Source organism: Macrotis lagotis, chromosome 1 (genome assembly GCF_037893015.1).
Source record: "Macrotis lagotis isolate mMagLag1 chromosome 1, bilby.v1.9.chrom.fasta, whole genome shotgun sequence".
Classification (NCBI taxonomy): domain Eukaryota; kingdom Metazoa; phylum Chordata; class Mammalia; order Peramelemorphia; family Peramelidae; genus Macrotis; species Macrotis lagotis.
In genome coordinates this window covers 171834076-171854212 of record NC_133658.1, presented here as the reverse complement: position 1 = coordinate 171854212, position 20137 = coordinate 171834076, and the positions used below count along the sequence as shown (strand labels likewise).

General features: G+C 39.5%; 1 protein-coding gene and 1 long non-coding RNA gene across 4 annotated transcripts in view; one reads left to right on the top strand and one right to left on the bottom strand.

The window, feature by feature from the left end:
• Positions 1 to 1509: 1509 nt before the first annotated feature.
• LOC141504419 (uncharacterized) lies at positions 1510 to 8188 on the bottom strand. 2 transcript variants are annotated; one of them, XR_012473365.1, is made up of 3 exons: positions 7713 to 8188; positions 2232 to 2361; positions 1510 to 1916 (listed from the first exon to the last, which is right to left on the bottom strand). It is a non-coding gene; the product is annotated as an uncharacterized LOC141504419 (long non-coding RNA). The 2 variants fall into 2 exon arrangements; XR_012473366.1 differs by having other exon boundaries at positions 2243 to 2361.
• Positions 8177 to 20137, top strand: part of DSTN (destrin, actin depolymerizing factor) — a 25821-nt gene continuing 13860 nt past the window's right edge. Inside the window, exon 1 of one of the 2 annotated variants that reach the window (XM_074209390.1) lies at positions 8177 to 8257. Coding sequence is in view for 1 of the 2 variants with exons in the window: in XM_074209391.1 (XP_074065492.1) it covers positions 8782 to 8784 (3 nt within the window). In the remaining variant the exon portion in view is untranslated. Of the gene's footprint in view, positions 8258 to 8660; positions 8785 to 20137 lie in introns of those variants that run through there. The other variant, XM_074209391.1, reaches the window with a different exon arrangement.

Sequence of the window (20137 nt, the reverse complement as noted above, 5' to 3'; positions counted from 1 at the left end):
TGTCATTTTAGTGAGTACTCTGTAGTAGCTCTGACTTATTTACTAAAGCATTTAGTAAACTCACACAGGGCACTATGGGTAGCATGCAGCCACAGGCCTCATTTTGGACAGCCCTGACATAGAGAATATCAGAATACATAGAGGGGGCTAGCCCTGACTAGGAGAATGATCTGTGAGAGATGAATATTAATCGCTTACATTTAATAACTAAGCATTATTGTAAAACCAAAGTTTTTTCCCTCTCTTCTACTTCCTCAGCAGAAACCAACCAGTATGGGAAATCTCTCTTAAAGATTTATCTAGACCAAAATCTAATCAGACAGAAAAAGAGATTCTAATGGATTGGTCTAATGGATTTATTCCTGCTCATTGTGTTTGTTTAGTCAGCAATGGAAAAATGTTGATTCTCCCTTTTATCAAGATGGGTGATAATGGAAATTGCTATCCTTTGACCAAGATTTGGGTAACCTAAGTAAATACTCCAAGACTCTCATTTTAATATAGCTCATCTCCAACTGTACAAACGAATCAGAGTTGATTGGTACATATCAGAAACATCTAACTCTTTGAAGGGTATATAAACTGAGGCCACTGCCATTGGGGTCTTTGGTCTAAGATGGATGGTCAAATGACCATCCTTTTATTTAAAAATGTGCTTGCCTTATTAATAAAATGTTTAAATTTCATAGAAACTATGTTTCTCAAACCTTTTTGTCACAGATCCTTTCTTTGTCACAGACAGGAGGAAAGGAATAGAGAATGGGAGTGGTGTCAAAGGATTCTGAAATTAAGAATATAGGAAAAGGGAGTTCAGATAAATAGCCTCAGTTTTCTCAGTAAAGAGACAAGGTTTTCTACTGAAAAGGAGTGGAAGAGGAAGATTTGAGGAAGGAAATTTTATCTGGGGTGAGATAGGATTTCAATTAGTAAGGAATAAAAAGATTGCCTGGTTATACTAAGAGCCTAGTTGAAGTTGGATGATTTGTAATGTAACCCAGTCTGCAAGTTTGGTGACTTTTTCTATCTGTGTTCAAAAGTTAGTAGATAAAAATAGTAGATAAATACTATGAATAATCTAGGGCTGAGGTATGACAGATGATGGGTGAAAGGACAAAGGGGCAAGGTATTTGAGAGCATTAGATGGTGTAGAGTTAAAATGGTTAACTATTAGGTTGAGACTGGAGAGGAAAGAAAATAATTAAGAGCAGAAGCTATAATAATAGACTGAGAAAAATATTAGGGGATGGAGGGATTAGAGATTTTGAATGCAAAGAATGAGTTTAGGAGTCTGAGGGAGGGGTAGAATATAAGGTAATGGTCAAATGGGGAAGAACAAAGTTTCTAATTAGAAAAATGGACCACTTGTGGGAAGCAGTGAGATCTAATCTGTGATTATTCCTTTGTGAGGCTGAAATGGAGTGAAAGTCATAAGATTTTTAAAATTAAATTTTATTTTATTTTTCAATTAATAAAGAGAAGGAAACATTTTTTTTATTTTTGTAAGGCTTTATTTATTTATTTATTTATTTATCTTTTAGTGTTTACATTGGTTCTATGTTATACATTGACCTCAGTTGAATGTGATGACAGAGAAATCATATCCTTAAGGAAGAAATATAAAGTATGACATAGTAAAATTAAATTATAATATAATGCTTTTTTTTCTAATTTGATGGTAATATTCTTTGGTCTTTGTTCAAAGTACATAATTCTTTCTCTGGATACAGATGGTATTCTCCATTGCACACAGCCCAAAATTGTCCCTGGTTGTTGCACTGAAGAGATGAGCGAGTCCATCAGGGTCACCCCTTGTTGCTTTTAGGGTGTACAATGTTTTTCTGGTTCTGCTCATGTCGGTCAGCATCAGTTCATGCAAATCTTTCCAGGCTTCCCTGAATTCCCATCCCTCTTGGTTTCTAATAGAACAATAGGGAACAAACATTTCTAAAGTAGCTATAATGCGCCTGAGACTATGCTAAGTGCTTTACAAATACAGTAGTTCCTCAGTTTACAAATTTTATTCATTCCAAGATTCTGTTTGTCATGCAATGTGTTCATATTACAAAGCAATTTTTTCCCCATAGGAAATAATGCAAAGTTGGATGATAGTACCATATCCCCAAAAATATTGATATAAAAATAATTATAATTTTAATTTTTTTATGTCCCTAATGCATCTGAAAAAGAACAGTAATGATTAGTACACAATATAAAAAGAAAATAAAACTAACCTGCACTTTACCTTTGAGAAGAGTTTTGGAGGGTGGCAAGGAGGGGTGAGGATATTGTTTGGAAGGATCTCCTTTCATGAGAACATCAGGGATTTCACTGTTGGGAGTGTTCTCTCTTATGGTACTTTCACTAAAAGTAAGAGAAACACTACTGCCTTCACTTATTTCTCACTTTTAAAAAACACTTATGTTCTGACTCATTTTTTTTCTTTATGTTCACTTCTGAGTGAATTGGAGAGGGGAGATACTTGAAAAAGGTAGACCAATTAGGAGGTTATACAAGGGTCCAGATAAGAGGTAATGAGGAAAGTAAAGGGGGAGGATTGTGAATAGTGAGAGGTGAAAGAAAAAAAAAAACAACACCATTGCCCTAGTTGAGCGTCATCCCTTCACGGTTGTTCAAGTTCAAACATGATGTTTGTACTGTGAATTTTTGTTCATCTTGCAAGACATATTTTGCAAAAAAAAAAAATTCCCTTGTTCAGTGAAGCATATGGAAACTGGGGTTCCACCGTTATCTCATTTGATCCTCACAACTACCCTGGGAGGTAGATACTATTATTATCCTTATCTCATGGGTAAGGAAACTGACGGAAAGAGAGTTTAAGTGATTTGCCCAGTGTCACCTGGCTAGTAAGCTGCCTCAGGTCAAAACTGAACTCAGTTCTTGCTTTCTGCAGGTTCAGTACATTGCCCTATTGCCTAAGATACTTAGCTACGTTTATCTTCTCTCCCCCACCCCACTACACTGCCATTGAAAATAAAAAAGGAAAAACAACTCTTGTAGTATGTATAATCAACTAAAACAAATTCCCTACATTCAAAAATACATTTTCTGTTTAACCCATTGCCTGTCAGGAGTTGAGTAGCATGCTTCATCATTAGTCTCTTGGAATCTCATATAATTGGTCACTGCACTGATCAGTTCTTAAGTCTTTCAAAGTTGTTTACCATTACAAAGCTGATGTATAAATTTTTCTCTTAGTTCTACTCATAATCATCAATCCATTAAAGTATTCCTATAACTCTCTAAAACTGTCTAGTTTGTCATTTCTAGTAGCACAATAGTGTTCCAAATATTCACATAACCAAATTTGGTTAGCCATTCCCTAATTGATGGATACCTCCTGTAAACAGTGAAATTTATATACATATATATGTATATATATATGTGTGTGTGTGTGTGTTTAGATGTATATAGGTATACACACACACGCACATAAACATATGCTTTAACTTATAATTCTGTAACACTAGTGGTTGAAAATTCACCTTTCCCATAAAGCCTCCTTTTAAGAGAGCAAATTGGAGATGGATGAGGCCCAACTTTCACTTAGATACCTTTAAAGAAGGTAATTTAGCAACTGAAAAGTATGCTTAGAGAGAACTCTCTTAATGGTAAACAGAACAATGCTTTGCCTTCTTAGAGCCCCTCAAGCTACATACTTACTTTGAAGGTCTTTTAGCTGATGTCAATTCTCTATCCTCTTTCTGAGTTTGCTTGCCTTTACCTCCTCCCCATTCTATGTGGGGAGGTCACATACCCTTCTTTGATTGGGTAAGCTAGAGGTAATATTTCAGATCATGCCTTCTGATAGACAAGGTTATTTAAGGGCAATAATAGGTCTCCATTCTGGAGGATCTGGCTCTCTAGCTAGACCCCCTTATGCATACTGGTGAAGTCTGCCAGTTGGAGAAATATATAAATAAACATGCTGTTATGCTAATTTTGTTTTGCTATTTAAGGTTCAAATCTCAAGTAATGTTCGATTAAGACAAACTCTGGGAAGGTTAACGTATTTATTTCCAACAGGTCAAATCTTAGTGAGGGCTCCTCATTTTGGGGGAGTCTCTTGAAAGACTGAATACTCCTTAATTTCTGGTTCTTTACCATTACAAGAAAGGATGCTATTTTTCTAAGAGTCGTTTTTTTCTTTCTTTCTTTGATCTCTGGGTAAAGATATTGCTAGGTCAAAGAGTTAAGTACAGTATAGCAGGACATGGGATTTAAGGAAGATAAAGGAATTAGGAATTTAGGAAATTTGAGGGAGTATTTATTCAAATACTAAAGTTTCCTAATAAAAGTTGAGGAGAGAAAGTTGCTTAGTCATGTGGTTAATTGCTTGAGAAAGGAGGGAGAATGATCATTGGAAGGTAGTCTAACAAGTCTAATTTGAATTGAGTGGAAAATTTTAATTGATGGAGTTCAAAGAAAAAGTAATGGAGGAAAGGGAGAGTCTGGAAATTATAGTAAGGACCAAGAAATCTTCAAACCCTCCTTCCTGGAAGGGAATTAAAAGTGCTAGAAAGGATAGCCAAGGGTGCAGTGTTTTGTTTTGTTGGGGGAAGGAGGGTGGAGTCTCAGTGAAAGCTAATAGGTATAAGGAATGTGAACAAAAGAAGTCCTGGAGAATTTGTCCACTATACAACAGGAATTACGGAGGGTACGGTAGAAGGGCTTGGCTGGGTTGGAGTGAGACATGGAGGGACTGAAGATGGAAGGGAGGGGCTAGGGAAATTTTTCCTCCTAAATAGTAATTAATTAAAAAGTGAAAGTATTAAAGAAGAAATGCTAATAACATATTCTTCAATTTAGGTTTATCTTCCAGAAGCAATGTAATTTAATTTGTACCTAAACCACTGCTACCTTAGATGTTCAAATAGGAATAGATTTCCCTGTCCCCAGTCTCCCCAACCTAGAGGCAGCTGAGTACTGGTGAACAGAGATCTGGGTCTGGAAGTTCTGAGTTCAACTCTGGTCTCTGACACTAGCTCTGTGAACCTGGGCAAACCATTTAACCTCTGTTTTCTTCAGTTTCCTCAATTGTAAAATAGGAGTAACTGCAGCACCTACCTCCCAGAATTGTTTTGAGCATCTAGAGTGCTAGATAAATGCTCTCCACCATGACAACCTTTAGATGATGAGGTAACCTTCATAGGAATTTTGAACAAGATAATGATCACGTTAAAATGTAAAACTCAAAATAAATAAAATCTCTCTAAAAAAAGTATTAACAAAAAAATTTAATTAGTGAAAAAAATAGTTTGGGGGTTGACATTTCAAAATCACCATCATTCATTCCTGGACCAATTTCCTTTAAACTTCAATCTAAATATCTTAATCTTAACTGTAAAAGATATTGCCCTTGAATGGGCCAGAGAGCCAATCAGTTCAGGTGACTTATCAAGACTAGATAGTTTGGCTATCACCATAAATTCATTTCCCTAAGGCCTTAAGTTTTGTTCTATTCACTTTTCTTAAGAGAAAAGTTTGGAAAATTGTAGGCTGAAAAAGTATCTTAACATTTCAATAATAACTGAAAGAAGATTTCTAATAAACTTCCACAATAGGGAGAGAACCAGATTTTTGTTCTGATTTCTTGCAACCCCATTTGAGGTTTTCTTGGCAAAGACATTGGAGTGATTTACCATTTCCTTGAAGAGGGAACTGAGGCAAACAGGGTGAAGTGACTTGCCCAGGGTCACACACAAATAAATATTTGAGGCTAGATTCTATCTTAGGAAAAAGAATCTTCCTGATTTCTGGCCTGGTGATCGATCCACTGAACTTCCTAGCTGCCCCAAGAACCAGGAGACAAAAGGAAGATAGGAGTGCAGATGGCTAGTGAAATTCATTTGTTTCCAAGGGGGTGTTTCAAAGAGTACTGGAAGAGGTGGGCAATAGCTTGGGAATTTACAGAAGAGTTGCTTTAAAAAAGCATTTGAATTTGGTTATGGGAATGTCAAGAACCTGAGAAAGGAGTTTTAGGAGACTGCTATCCACTGCTTGATAGAGAAATGATGGACTAATATGCAGAATCAGAAATTTATGTTTGGATATGACCAGTTTGGGAATGTTCTGACTGTGCATGTAGCAGGGATTCTTGATCTTCCCTTCTATTTCTCCTTCCTTTCTCTCCCTCTTTCCTTGCTTCCTTCCCCCCTTCTTCTTTTCCCTTCCCTCCTTCTCTCCCTCCTTTTCTTACTTCTGTTCTTTCTTCCCTCCTTTCTCCCCTCCTTCCACATCTTCTTTTTCTTTCCTCCCACTTTTTTTTCTTTCCTTCTTTTGTTCTTTCTTTTCAGTGGATGGGAGATAGGGGAAAATGCTTGTTAGGCTTAATAAATAACTTTTTAAAAAGGAGTTTCAGTAGAGTAATAGGGATAGAAATCAGATCTTAAAATTATTGAAGAGGAAGTGCATGCTGAGGGAAGCAGAAGCAAGAGAAGAATCGGACAGAACACCTTTGTAAGATGTACGAAAAATGAAAAGAAAACTATTTTAGGATTGGGAAAACCTGACAAGTTGAGTTGAGGAGGTAATTCAGAGTAATATAGTGAATATGTGTAAGGAAAAGGGGATGATAGCTGGAGGGAGATCAAAATTAAGTGCACAGGTGGGAGAGGGAATTAGCTTGAGGAAGCTAAGATGAATGGGAAGAACTAATTGATCCTGAAAAAAATATAAGTGAAAGAGTGAAGTTTAAAGAGTGCATCATGTTTTTTTCCCCTTCAAAACCTGGCCCACTACCTTTCTAGTTTTTTTATATCTTACACTGCTCCTCCCTTCCCCCTCCTCCTTAAACTCTTTAATCCAGTGACATCAACTTCCCTGCTATTCCTTGAACAAGACATGCCACATAGTTTCACTGGCTGCCCCTCGTGTCTGGAATTCAATCTCTCCTCATCTGTGTTTCTTGGCTTTCCTAATTTCCTTCAAGGTCCAACTAAAATCCCATCTTCTATAAGAACCTTTCCCAGTTCTACTTAATTCTAGTACCTCCTCTCTGTTGATGATGTTCCATTTACCCTGTTTATGTCTTGGTTGAACATAGATCATTGACAGGTTATCTCCCTATCAAACTGGAAGCTTCTTGAGAGCAAGAATTCTCTTAAGTTTTTGCATTCTCAAAGTGTAGCCCATTTTATATATATATATATATATATATATATATATATATATATATATATATATATTTAGTACTTAGAAGCAATTTGAAATAGTCACCAAGGAGAAAGAGATCATACCATATGACACATACATGCATATACATATACTTCAAAATATCTTAGGATTTCACTAGTTTTCTCCCACAAATGCAGAATTCACCTTTCTCCATGCTTAGGATAGTTTTTCTGAGATGCTATGCAGAAGACAGAAATGAAAATCCATCACTCGGTGGCCAATTTTCTGGCAATGAGCCTTTTTTTAAACTTGGCTCGGCTAGCCCTCCTAAAACAAGACACACAATCCGTGGCTGGGCCCATATTCAAAGTCTTCCCAACTTGATATACGACCTGCCAGAGCTTGTGTTCTCTTGGCATGGCCTTGAAAACTCCAGTGATGTTCCATGCCACGAGGTACATGGAAGTACACCTTTAGAGGAGGGATTAGATTCTTATCCCTAATTCTTTTTTTTCGCCCCCTCCTGCTTGGGATGGGATATTAAAGTTCCATTGTTCAGAAGGAAAAATGAGGCTTACCACAGGATTTGAGGATCTCGTTTTATGCCAATACGGAGGCGACCATGAATCTAAAACTGTCAAGGAAGTGATGGAACCCTTGGTGACTGTGAAATCATATAGTAAGTGCTCAAGGGGCGCAAGGCTCCCTCAAATCTCTCATGTCTTACTTATCTGATTTGGCTAATGGGGGGAGGGCCGGGGCAGGATCGTTTGCACCGGTCTCTGCTGTAAATAGAGGGGAGCCTCTAGGATGGTGGTCAACTCCGGTGCGGCCCGACGAGTTCCACGTGGCCACCCCGGCTCGCCTATTTTGGTAGAATCCTATAATCCCGATGGACATCTCTTCTCGCGCCCGCGAGAAGCCCACAAGTAGGGGCGCGGGGCCCCCGGAAAGGCCGCGGCGGGGAAGCGGCGGCCCGCTCCGACGAGCCGGGGCGCGTGACTCAGGCCCGGCGCGCCCCGACGCGCCCGCCGCGCCCGCCGCCGCCCCTGGAGGCAGGAAAAATGCGGAGTTTCCCGGAACGCCGAGCCAATCACAGGCGGCGGCCCCGGATCGCACCAAAGTAGGTAAAAATGCGGGCCGCGCCCCTCCCCCCGCGCTCCCCGCCTCCCGCCCCGCTCCGCCCCTCCCCCGCCGCCCGCCCCGCCCGCGCACACCTGGCCAGGTGGCCCGTTCCACGGAAGGGCAGGGGCCCGCCGGCCCCGCCCCCCCGGGCCGCGAGACCCCCGGTCCCCCCCCCCCCCGGCGGCCAGGTGCGCCCCCCCCCCCCGCTGAGCGGCAGGGCCCCGCCCGGCTTCCGGAGGGCGCGGCGGCGGGGCGGGCCGTTGCCAGGCCGGCTCCTTCCCTAGCAACGCGGCGGGCCCGCCCCGCGGCCGCGAGCGTGACGTGCGCAGCGTTTCCGCCCGGCCCGCGCTCGGCCGCTCCCTTCCTCCCGCCCGCCCGCCGGCTCACTCTCCCGCCGCCGCCGCCGCCGCCGCCGCCGCCGCCTCGGACTCCCGGGAGGAAGCCGCCCCCCGCCGCCGCCCTCCAGGCCCCGGGCTCCGCCTGCCCCGCCGCGCCGCGCTCCGCATCCTCCGCTCGGCAAACATGGTGAGTGGGCGGGAGGCCGCCTCCCGGGGGGCTTCCCTGCGGCGCCCGCCGCGCGCCTCGCCTCTCCCCCGCCCGCGGTGGGGCCCCGGGCTGCCGCACTACCTCGGGCCGCCGTGAAGCCCCCCCCGCGCGTCCCTCCGGCCGGCCGCCGGGCTGCACGCACACTCACCGGCCACGCCGCGCGTGTGTGCGTGTGTGTGAGCACAGGGGCCTGGCCCCCGGAGCCTCCTCCGGCATCCCCATGCTCCATGCCGCAGCCGCCGCCCGGGCGGGCTTGGGCGGGCACACGTACAGCCACGAGCGCGGGGTCCGAAGGAAGGCTGGCTGCAGCCCCCTTCAGCCCTGGATGGCTGTCAAAGTGCCATTCCGTTCTTTTCAAAACGTTTCCCGAGACACACTGACTGGAAGATGATTTTTTTTCAATGTTTGTTTTTTGGGGGGAGGAGGGAGGAACCTTTAGAAAGGGAAGGAAGGACTGTGCAAGAAGCGGCCATCCCTGAGCGGCATGATTAAGAACACTAGCTTTGCTACCTCTTTGTTTGTCCTATCTGTAAATCAGCTTCCAGCAGCAGTCTTGTAGTGCTAGTCTAGCCTGGCAGTGTCTGGTTTAACCCCTCCCTGCCTGATCACGCTCATTTGGTTAGAATTTTTTTTTTTTTTTTTTGCTAATAGGCAGTTTTGCTAGATGAAAATTTGCCCGCACCAGATGCTAGCCGTGGTGCCAGTTTGCTAATAAAAGCAGAGGTGGAGGCGCTACAAACACTGGGTTTGAAAACATTTACAGACCTAAGAATTTTAGGGATGAAAACGGTATACTTCTTAAATTGCTATCTTTCTGCTAAATTATCCACTTAGTTTTGGGGGAAACAGAATAAGGAACTTGAAGATTAGGTAAAACATTTCTCTGTTCTGCTTTAGGCTATACCACACCATGACCATTTTTGGTCAATGATTTGCAGGCTAAGGCTTACCAGACTTTGGTAGAAATGTTTTTCCTTTATAGAACGCTTCCCAATGTAGGTATTAGAATTCGTGTCAGAACACATAAACCCTAGCTGAATTATAAAAAGAAACTCATATTTCCATGCATGTTGACTTTCAAAAGTAGTCTTTGACTGATGCTTTGATTACCTCTTCCAAAAAAACCCAGTTAAATCACTTTATTCACTGTACAGTAAGCCATATCAGTTTTGTAATGTTTCCCCTCAATATTATTAGTATTAGAACCTTAAAAGTGATATACATAAAAGTGCCTTTGCCTTTGTAGCACCATAGTATTTTTATAGCAAAGGCTAGACTTTGCTTTCTTTTATAGGTAAAGTCTCTTAGCATTTGATTAAAGTGCTTTGAAGTGGTTTAGAAAGCTATGTGTATTCTGAAATTATAAATAAGATCAAATTTCTTGCCTTTTACAACTGTTCATAAAATCCTACTATTGTATTTTCATAAACTTCCGGAAAGGTTATGCATTTCATACTTTATATAACTCAGTCTCTAAAGATTAGCATAAATGAAATGTAGGAGTGAGATGTTTTTGTCTGGGAAAGAAAGGTAAATGGAAATTTGAGGTAGTTATAGTGAAAATACATTTCAAATCTGTCCCAATAATGTCAAGGAGACATTGCATATTTTATCTCCAAATGCTTTACAAGAGATTCCGGAATGCTTAGTTTTGCTACTAAGGTCTTCTGAGGGGTTTCTGGTGAATATTCAAGAATAAAAGGATTCTTTGTTTTGTTTGTTTTTTAATCCCTGTGGCTACATTGAAGTCTGTTTAAGAAAAGCCTAACCTTTTAAAATGGTTAATTTTGTTGAAACCATTTGCTTCAGCCTTATTTAATGGTTTGCCCACATGTCAAGATGGCTCCCCAAACTTCATTTTGTAAAAGTTGTCAAACTTGATTTTGAGATTCTTTGAATGTTTTAAATAGTGATATGTGCTATTACTGACATAAAAAATAATTTCTCAGTTGTTTATTATGTTCAAACTTACTGAATATGTGAGGGGGCAAGCTACATTTATTTGGGGTCCTCTGACTTAAAAGTAGTGAATTAAAAATTTTCAAGGCTGCTCCTTAACTAGTTAATGATTTCAGATATCTCCAATTAAGAATTTTGTTGTGTGGTTCAGCACATGCTATTCTGTAGTATGCATTAACTTGTACAATAACGTAAGTTAAACTTAACTTTTTTTTGTTTAATCATATCTCCTATCTCAAATTCATACAGTTTTAAGCAGGAAAGAGCATTAGTCATAACCAATGGGCAGTATTTCTTAATATGCTTTTATACCTATATTGTTCTAAATCATTCAACTGAAGGTACAAACTTAAAGATATCTTGACTATGGGGTAAGAAAAACCCTTGTGATACCTGAGGCATAATTTGGTGCCTTTTCTCCTTATATAAATTATAATTATCCCAGTTTATTGGGTGTTTTAGTTGAACCAAGATTTTAATTTTTAAACCTTTAGATTTTAAAATGAAACTTGGACTGTGAATTTTGATTTGATGGACCTAAATAAACTGTCCTTTGAAATCACCACCAGGTACTCCTCAGATCTTAAGGAAACATCTCCAGTGGGAATAAGTAACTGCCTCTGCTACTTTGTGGTTGTATGGCCAGAGGCAAATGACTAGGGACAGCTAGGTGGCACAGTGGAGTCAGGAGGTGACCCTGGAGTCAGGAGGACTTAAATCCAGCTTCAGACACTTAATAATCACTTATCTGTGTGACCTTGGACAAGTCACTTAACCCCATTGCCTTGCAAAAAACAGACAAATTACTGCCATGGTCAAACTTCATTTTCCTCATCTTTAAAAGGGGAAATGATAATTCATATAGTCCTTGGCTTGTTTGAGGACCAGAGGAAATAATGTAGCTAATACTTTAAAATGCTATGTAAAATCTGATGCTATTAACTGCTGCAAAGTATCACTATCTGAATTTTTGAGGTTGAGAAGCAATAGTTTAAAATTTATCTCAGTACAATTTTTAAAGCATCCTGATTAAAAAATGGGCCTCACTCTTCAGTATTCAGGTTCTTGTTTAATATTATTATGAATATACAGAGAAAGATAAGGATTTTTCTTACCTAGTCCTCAGTGCTATATGTCTGTGCAATTGCAAGGCAATTGGTAAGGGAGGTTAGTTAGGCATGAGGTTTCTGTCTAATTTTTTTATTTAGGGTACAGTATACATCCATGTCCCTTTGAAAACTACTGAAACCAAGTTAACTGGTCCTGGATTCATTTATTAAATTTTCAGTAGTAAACTTGATTGTATATAGATGTTAATTATATTTTCAGATATATGTAATGTAGGGGACTGAAAGGAGATCTGACTTGAAAAAGGCATTAATAATGTGATGGTCCAGACAGTGTTACTTTGCTCTGGGCCATAGCATTTTTTTTCTATTTAGTGGTATTTCTTTCTTTAAAGGAGGTTCCAGAGTTGACTATACTCTAGCAGCCAGTTAAGTTTATTGGTTTATGATCTTGGGATAATGGAGTCCTATTTTGCCAAATAGAAGGTCTTTGATAAGAAATTTGCTGAAAGGAGATAAGAATGAGTGATTACTTTCCCTTCCCAGTCAGTTCAGCCCTTGGGGAAAAAATTAGTACAAAAAAAGTCTTAAGAGACATCAGAGAATATATCTTAGAATCATAAAATCTTAAAAATTAGAAGGTGCCTTAGAGGTCACCTAATCTAGCTTCCCTGCTGGTTAAGAATGCCTCTCTATGGCATTGTTGATGGATGGTCTTGGCAGATTTCACTTTTGTTCTTAAGTAGTTTCATTCTTTGTGACCCTATTTGGGGTTTTCTTGGTAAAGGTACTGGAGTGGTTTGCCATTTCCTTCTCCAGCTCATTTTATTGATGGAGAAAACTGACTCAAACAAGATTCAGTGACTTGCCCAGGGTCACACAGTTTGAGAACACATTTGAACTCTGGAGGTCCACCACACTATCTACTGCGCCACCTAGCTGTGTCAGATTTCACTGGAACACTTTTTACAAATACTCAAGACTGAAGAAAAATACAGTCACTCGGGTGATTTAATTTGTTTTAGCTACGTTTTTTTTTTTTTTTTTTTGGTAAGGCAGTGGGGTTAAGTGGCTTGCCCAAGTCCACACAGCTAGGTAATTATTAAGTGTCTGAGACTGGATTTGAACCCAGGTACTCCTGACTCCAGGGCAGGTGCTTTATCCACTGTGCCACCTAGCCACCCCACTACCAAACTTCTTTATTTCTGTTGATGGTACTATCATCTTTTCTGACTCTTGGTTAACAATTTGGAATCATCCTTGAATTTTCTCTAATTTTGTTCTGTCACCTCTGCATTCACACAGATGTTATCATCCCTCATAACCTTCTGATTGGTTGCTCTATTCAAAATCCTTTCAAATATCTGCCACATTGAAAATTTAAAAACAAAGATCCGACTATGTTATTCCTCTCCCCCTCACTTGACGTCAGTGGTCCTATTTACCTCTTGGAGAAAATGCAAAATCCTCAGCCTAGTAAAGTTCTCCTTAATCTGGCTTCCCACTTACACGTTAACATTCTTTATTTTACTTCCTTCATACTACAGATCAACTGGCCTTCTTTCTATTCCTTGTACTTGACATTCTGTCTTATTGGTCTGCCAAGTAGCGCGCCCCCCCCCCCCCCCCCCCCCCCGCCCCAACATCCTTCTTAACTCTGCCTCTTACAGTCACTAGCTTCCTTCAGAGCATTGCTTAGGTCTCACCTCCTTCCTCCAGGAAACATTCTGTCCCTCCTACTTCTCAAATAATTAACACTTTCTCTTCCCCTTGAAATTACTTTATAGAGACTTACTTGTACCCATGTATTCTATTTCTTCTAAGGTCCTTGATAGTTGAGTGTGCTTAGCACAGTGTCTGGTCATTTAAACACACCCTGTCTCCTCCCCTTTTTTGTCTGGACCTATGATTTCTTGGGGCAGCTAGGTGGTACAGTGTAGATAGGCCTGAAGTCAGGAAGATCTGAGTTAAAATCTGACATCATGAATTTATTAGCTGTGTGACCCTGGGCAAGTCATTTTACTGTGTTTACCTCAGTTTCCTCATGTAAAATGAACTGGAGAAAGAAATGGTAAACCACTCTAGTATCTTGTCAAGAAAATCTCAGATGAGGTCATGAAGACTGAAACTACTTGAACAAGTGATTTTATAGATTTGGAGAACTGCCTTAAGTGATACTGACTAGCACTGAGAGATTATGGCTTGTCCAAAGTCACAAAGTTAGTGTGTATAAGAAACCAATCTTGAACCCAGGTTTTCCAGGATCGGACTAGCCCTGAGTCCATCTTATCAACTGTGCCTCTTGCTTTGCATAAATGGTATTTAATGAGTTGTTTTATTGAATTTATAAAATGGCTTCTGAATGAAGTAACTTTGTTCTAAACTAAGTAAAGGCTAGTTCTAAATCTTTTCTTCCCATTACTCTCCTTGGAGAATGGAGAAGCTGATATTCACATTATTAGGTTCTTAAATCAGTGGTTCTCTACTTATGGATTATATTTTTCCTGAAGAAATTAAAAATTAAGAATCCGATTATTTTAGAACTGGCTTAGAACTAAGAGTTATTCATTTCTTTCACTTGGTGACCTCAACTACTTCATGGGTTTAACATCATCTAAACAGAAAACTCCCAGATCATCTACATATGCAGTTCAGCTCTCATTCAATTCAGCATTATTTGTTTTGAAGTAGATGTTACATAAGCATCTCAGATTCAAATTTGTCCAAAATAGAATTCTTTAACTCTCCCCCGCCCCCCGCCTCTGAACTTTGGCATTATTGTTGAGGTCACTACCATCTTTCCAGACACCCAAGTTCAAGACCTCAGTGTCATCCTCATTGTTCATCACTCCCATTTATCCAGTCAGTTGCCAGATCTTGCTGTATTTTTCTTTACAATATTGTGCATATGAACACATAAATGTATATCCCTTTCTCTCTATTCATATAGTCACTACCCTAATCACCTCTCATCTATGAACTGTTCTAAGAGATTTTTGATCTATTTTTTCAAGACTCTTCCCATCCTCATCCACCAAAATGACTAAAATTCGAGACACATACAAAACACAATACACATACATAACTTCTGAAAAACTTATTTCCTTTTTTTGTCCTTTAAAGTTGTTCACAGCGTGGCCTCTTCTTGCTTTCTAGTCTGCTTGAACTTTATTTCCCTCTACAATCTCTACAATCCAACCATATTTTCCTACCTTTTTCATACATGTGACATTCTGTCTTCTGTCTCTACCTTTTCATTGACTATTCCCCATGGAACTCAACTGCCCTTTTTTTTTCACTTTTAGTTTTTGGAATTCTTGATTCGCTAGAGGAGTCAATTTATGCTCCATTTACTGTAGGAAACCTTTCTTGACTTCCCTAGCTGCTAGTTTATCTTTCATGGTTACCTCTATTTGATATGTTTATTTCTTAAATATGTATATGTATGTATTTTGTCTCCTTTAATTAGAACGTTATTTCTTTGAGGATAGGGACTGTTTCACTTTTTCTGTATCCACAGGACTTTGCATAGTGCCTCTCATGTAGTAGGTGGTTAATAAAATGTTTTTGATTGACATGGCTAATGAAATTGAGACTTAAGAAAAATGTGTAACTTTCCCAAAGACAGACGTAATGGTAGAGCCCAAACTATTATTTTTTTCTCTTGATTTTGTTTCATTGCTCTTTATATTGTATGCCATCACTTCTCAAGAACTAACATGGTATGCCCTATTATTCATTGAATTAAAATAGTTTAGTGTAATTGTAATTAGTGGCTTGTACTGTGCCTAGAAATATATAGGGAACTTAGGCCAATAACTTATTTTATATCTCTTCATTGGTTGAACCAATAGCTATAGTCAAGGGTCATTGAATACCAGTCATTCATCCATTCTCTCAGCCACTGGTTCTATTTCTATATTACATGGAATTTTACACTCATCTCCTCTTCTCCCCCCAAACTGAATCTTACAGCCATACTTTCAAAATAATTAGAAATATATTTAGGTTTGTAATTCTTTTTTTTTTTAATTTTAGATTTTTCAAGGCAATGGGGTTAAGTGGCTTGCCCAAGGCCACACAGCTAGGTAATTATTAAGTGTCTGAGTCTGGATTTGAACTCAGATACTCCTGACTCCAGGGCGGGTGCTCTATCCACTGTGCCACCTAGCCACCCCAGCTTGTAACTTTTATCACATATTCTCTCTTCCTTCTTTCTTGCTACTAAGAGTGTGTTAGAGGAAGGAATGCCTATTCTGTGAGTAGCATGGAGGTCTTGGGTTCATGAAAACCTTGGGCTATTCGGTTTGATACCAATCCAGGGCAGTTGATGAAGAGGCAGTTTCACTACTAAGCAGAGCCAACTTTATATGCTTGCAGAATTGGCTTCAATTAATTATCTATTATAATAGACTTTCAGACCCCAAATGTATTTGAAGGTCTGCTGGGTTAGAGAACAATGGAGTATGTTGAGTATATCTCCCTGTCCCTACTTTTCTTCCCCCCCCCCCATCAGATCTTTTCCCATTTTTCGTAGACTAGACCACAAGTAAAAGAAGCAGGAGTCCTAAAGCACTAGGAGTAAGAGGGAATAGCTTCAGAGGGTAGGCAGGAAAGAGACTCTAGGAGTCAGGAGATGAGGTTATTGAAGTCCTAGATCCCATTACCAGCTCAGTTGGGGAGTGAAATAGGAAATTGCTTTTTTTTTTAATTTATTTTTATTAAAGATATTATTCGAGTTTTACAATTTTCTCCCCAATCTTACTTCCCTTCCCCCACCCCCACGGAAAGCAATCTGTCAGTCTTTACTTTGTTTCCATGTTGTACCTTGATCCAAATTCAGTGTGATGAGAGAGAAATCATATCCTTAAAGAAGTCTAAGAGGTAACAAGATCAGACAATAAGATATCTGTTTTTTTTCTAAATTAAAGGGAATAGTCCTTGAACTTTGTTCAAACTCCACAGCTCCTTATCTGGATACAGATGGCACTCTCCTTTGCAGACAGCCCAAAATTGTCCCCGATTGTTACACTGATGGAATGAGCAAGTCCATCAGGGTTGATCATCACCCACATGCTACTGTTAGGGTATACAGTGTTTTTCTGGTTCTGCTCATCTCACTCAGCATCATTTCATGCAAATCCCTCCAGGCTTCCCTGAAATCCCATCCCTCCTGGTTTCTAATAGAACAATAGTGAGGAAATTGCTTCTTACTCTCCTTTAGCACCTTTGTAATATTTAAAACTTCAAAGTGGAAGAGATGTTTTGTTTGGGGTAAATAGGAGAAAGTAGGAACTGAAGACATGGCATATGTTTTACATTAGAAGGGAGCTAGAGATTTGAGGCAGCACTATCCACAGAGAGGATAGGATGAGATTGATAGGGGAATCCTTAGCCCAGGTTTGAGATTGCCATCAGAAATGAGAGGAATTCCATTTAATGTTAGAGCAACATCTGTTTTTTTTTTTTTAGCCGCTTGCTCTTGGCATTGTAAATAGAATGCTCAGTTTGGATGTTGTGAGATGCTCTTTTAAAAAGTAATTTGTACCACCCACATACTTAAGAACTTTGATGGATTTGCATTGATTTGTGTACTCCTTCCAGATTACAGCCAATCCTGTGCCTTCTCATTTTGTCCATGTCTTCCCATAAACTTTCTGCAAGGAACTTTTTTAAAATTTTGTAACATTGTGCGGAACACTCAGGCGAGTCACTGGTTCTCACGATTTCTTGAAAGATATAATAGCAGAGAGAGCCTGAAACAGTTTCAGGATTATTAATGTCAAGTGAGGCATAAAACATGCTGCTAAGCAACACTCTGTACAAGAGTCCTAAAAGGAAGAATAGTGCTGAGGTGGTCCAGATGACACTTTTAATGTATGACGTGCCAGTTGCATCAAGCTACTAGTTACCATGTTGCAGAATCATAGATACTTAAGAGTTAGGTCTAACTCTATGGGAAGTGCAACTACACAAAATGAATTTTGAGTTTCTATTGTATATAGACTTTGATTTACATTTGTATAGACAACCAGTGGCATGGGCCTTCTGTACCTCTGTCTCAGCCTGGGAGTTGGGCCTAAATTGGATCCATGGAGATGATGCTGCATTGCCTTTGGAAAGTTGCCCTGCTTTTTTTTTTGCAAGGCAATGGGGTTAAGTGGCTTGCCCAAGGCCACACAGCTAAGTAATTATTAAATGTCTGAGACTGCATTTGAACCCAGGTACTCCTGACTCCAGGGCTGGTGCTTTATCCACTACGCCACCTAGCCGCCCCTAAGTTGCCCTGCTTTAATGATGGCAAGATTCTTCTTGAAACTGATCCATTTAAAAAAAATTATTTACTTTTTGACCCATCTTTTTAACATCTGTTTTCTTCTGTGATATCAAATGACTTTAAATCATGAATCACATAGAATTACATTGTAAATTACCCCCAGGAAAATGGAAGGTGCCTGAGAGGTGTGAGAATGCCTAAGGGAGAATTGCATGGCAGAAGTGTTTTGAAGTGTTTTCATACTTAGCTGTCTCCCTAAACAGAATAAATAGAATATAACCTTTTTTTTTGATGACTTGTCATTGTAAATATCATCCTTGATTTCATTTGTGGAAGAAATTTCCAGGTAAGTAAGGAAAGCCTCTTTTTTAGTGAAGGTCACTATCCTGCTAGAGCAGTAAAAGTTAATCACCTGCCCTGTGTATATATCATAAAGATTTTCATGACTTACCTATCTGGTATGCCTTATTGCTTCTTGTATCAGTTATTGTAAAGTACATACGATGATGTCTTAAGAGGTATTTTTAGATATGTAATGAACTTTGACATATGGTCAAGCCTTGCTGAGGCCATTTGTGTTCTCATACTCCAACTCTTTCTTTGATATGATATAAGGCAGAGTTCTCAAGCTGTTGTCAGTGCTGTATATAGCAGCTCCTTTCTTCTAATCTCATATAGACCAGGAAACCAGATAATGACTGGATAAAATAGAGAAAGTTCTTAGTGAAGACTGGGGGCTGGGCGATTTATGATAACTTAAACTATTAGTACCTGAGATTTAGCAATGCTATGAAGAGGCAATTTTTAGTTGTTTTTCTGTTCTTGGCTATTTGATTATCTGAGAAGTGAAGTATCATACAATTAATATTAATCCAAAGAGTTACAGTGACTAGAGAAATTGTCAGAAATGTATATTATTGGGCTCTAATAGACTATCTCCAGGACATTATTTATAGAGACTGCTGGATGGCACCGTGAATAGAGTGCTAGAACAAGAATTAGGACAACCCTAGTTCAAATCCACATTACATATGGTACTGTTTTTGTGGTGGACAAGTCACTTAATTACTGCCTGTTTCCATATCTGTTAATGGGGGATAATATTAGCAGCTACCTCCAAAAATGAAAAAAAAATTTGTAAAGCACTTTACAAAAACCGAAAGTGCTGTACAAATGCTAGCTATTGATGCTATTATTGTTCTTATCTGTATCTTCTTACCTACCAGGAGTTGAATGTAAGGCTTCCTACGCTACTTTTATGTTTAATTAGGGAAACCATCTTAATTGGATAAGTAAAGGAATATGTCGTTGTCTTAATGGTTAGAAATCTTAAGTTTTCCTTTTTACAATGGCTAGATGTATGTAGATGCTATAGGATTATGTGGAATGAACCTCAAGGCCGTTTAGTTGTCTTAGCTTGTTGGAAATTACTTTTTGGGGGGGGGGGTCAGCTAGGTGGCACAGTGGATAGAGCACCGGCCCTGGATTCAGGAGTACCTGAGTTCAAATGTGGCCTCAGACACTTAATAATTACCTAGCTGTGTGGCCTTAGGCAAGCCACTTAACCCCACTGCCTTGCAAAAACCTAAAAAACAAAACAAAGCAAAAATCACTTTTAAAAAACTTTGTCATAGTTCAAAGAGCACTTCATTTAGATTCAGAGCCACATTCAAGTCCTGTCCCTGACTCTCTGTTACCTTTGGCAAGTCAGTTAACCTTTCTTAATTCATTTGTAAAATTAAATAAAATAATGTACTCCATACCCCACAGGTATGTTATAAAGAATATTATTGTTTCTCCATTTTGGTTTTGTTGTTAATGGTGCGTATGCTATTCAATTTTGGCTTTACTTATTTTATTTCTTCATCATTTCATATTCCCTTGTTTCTCTAAATTCTTGTATTTGCCATTCATTTCAGCAGTATTTGCCTGTTTCTTATTTGCTTAAACTTTTCCCTAGTTGGGCTTATGTTTTCAGTCTTCTCCGATCAGAAATAATAACTGCTGTAAATCATTTTGTGTGGATGAG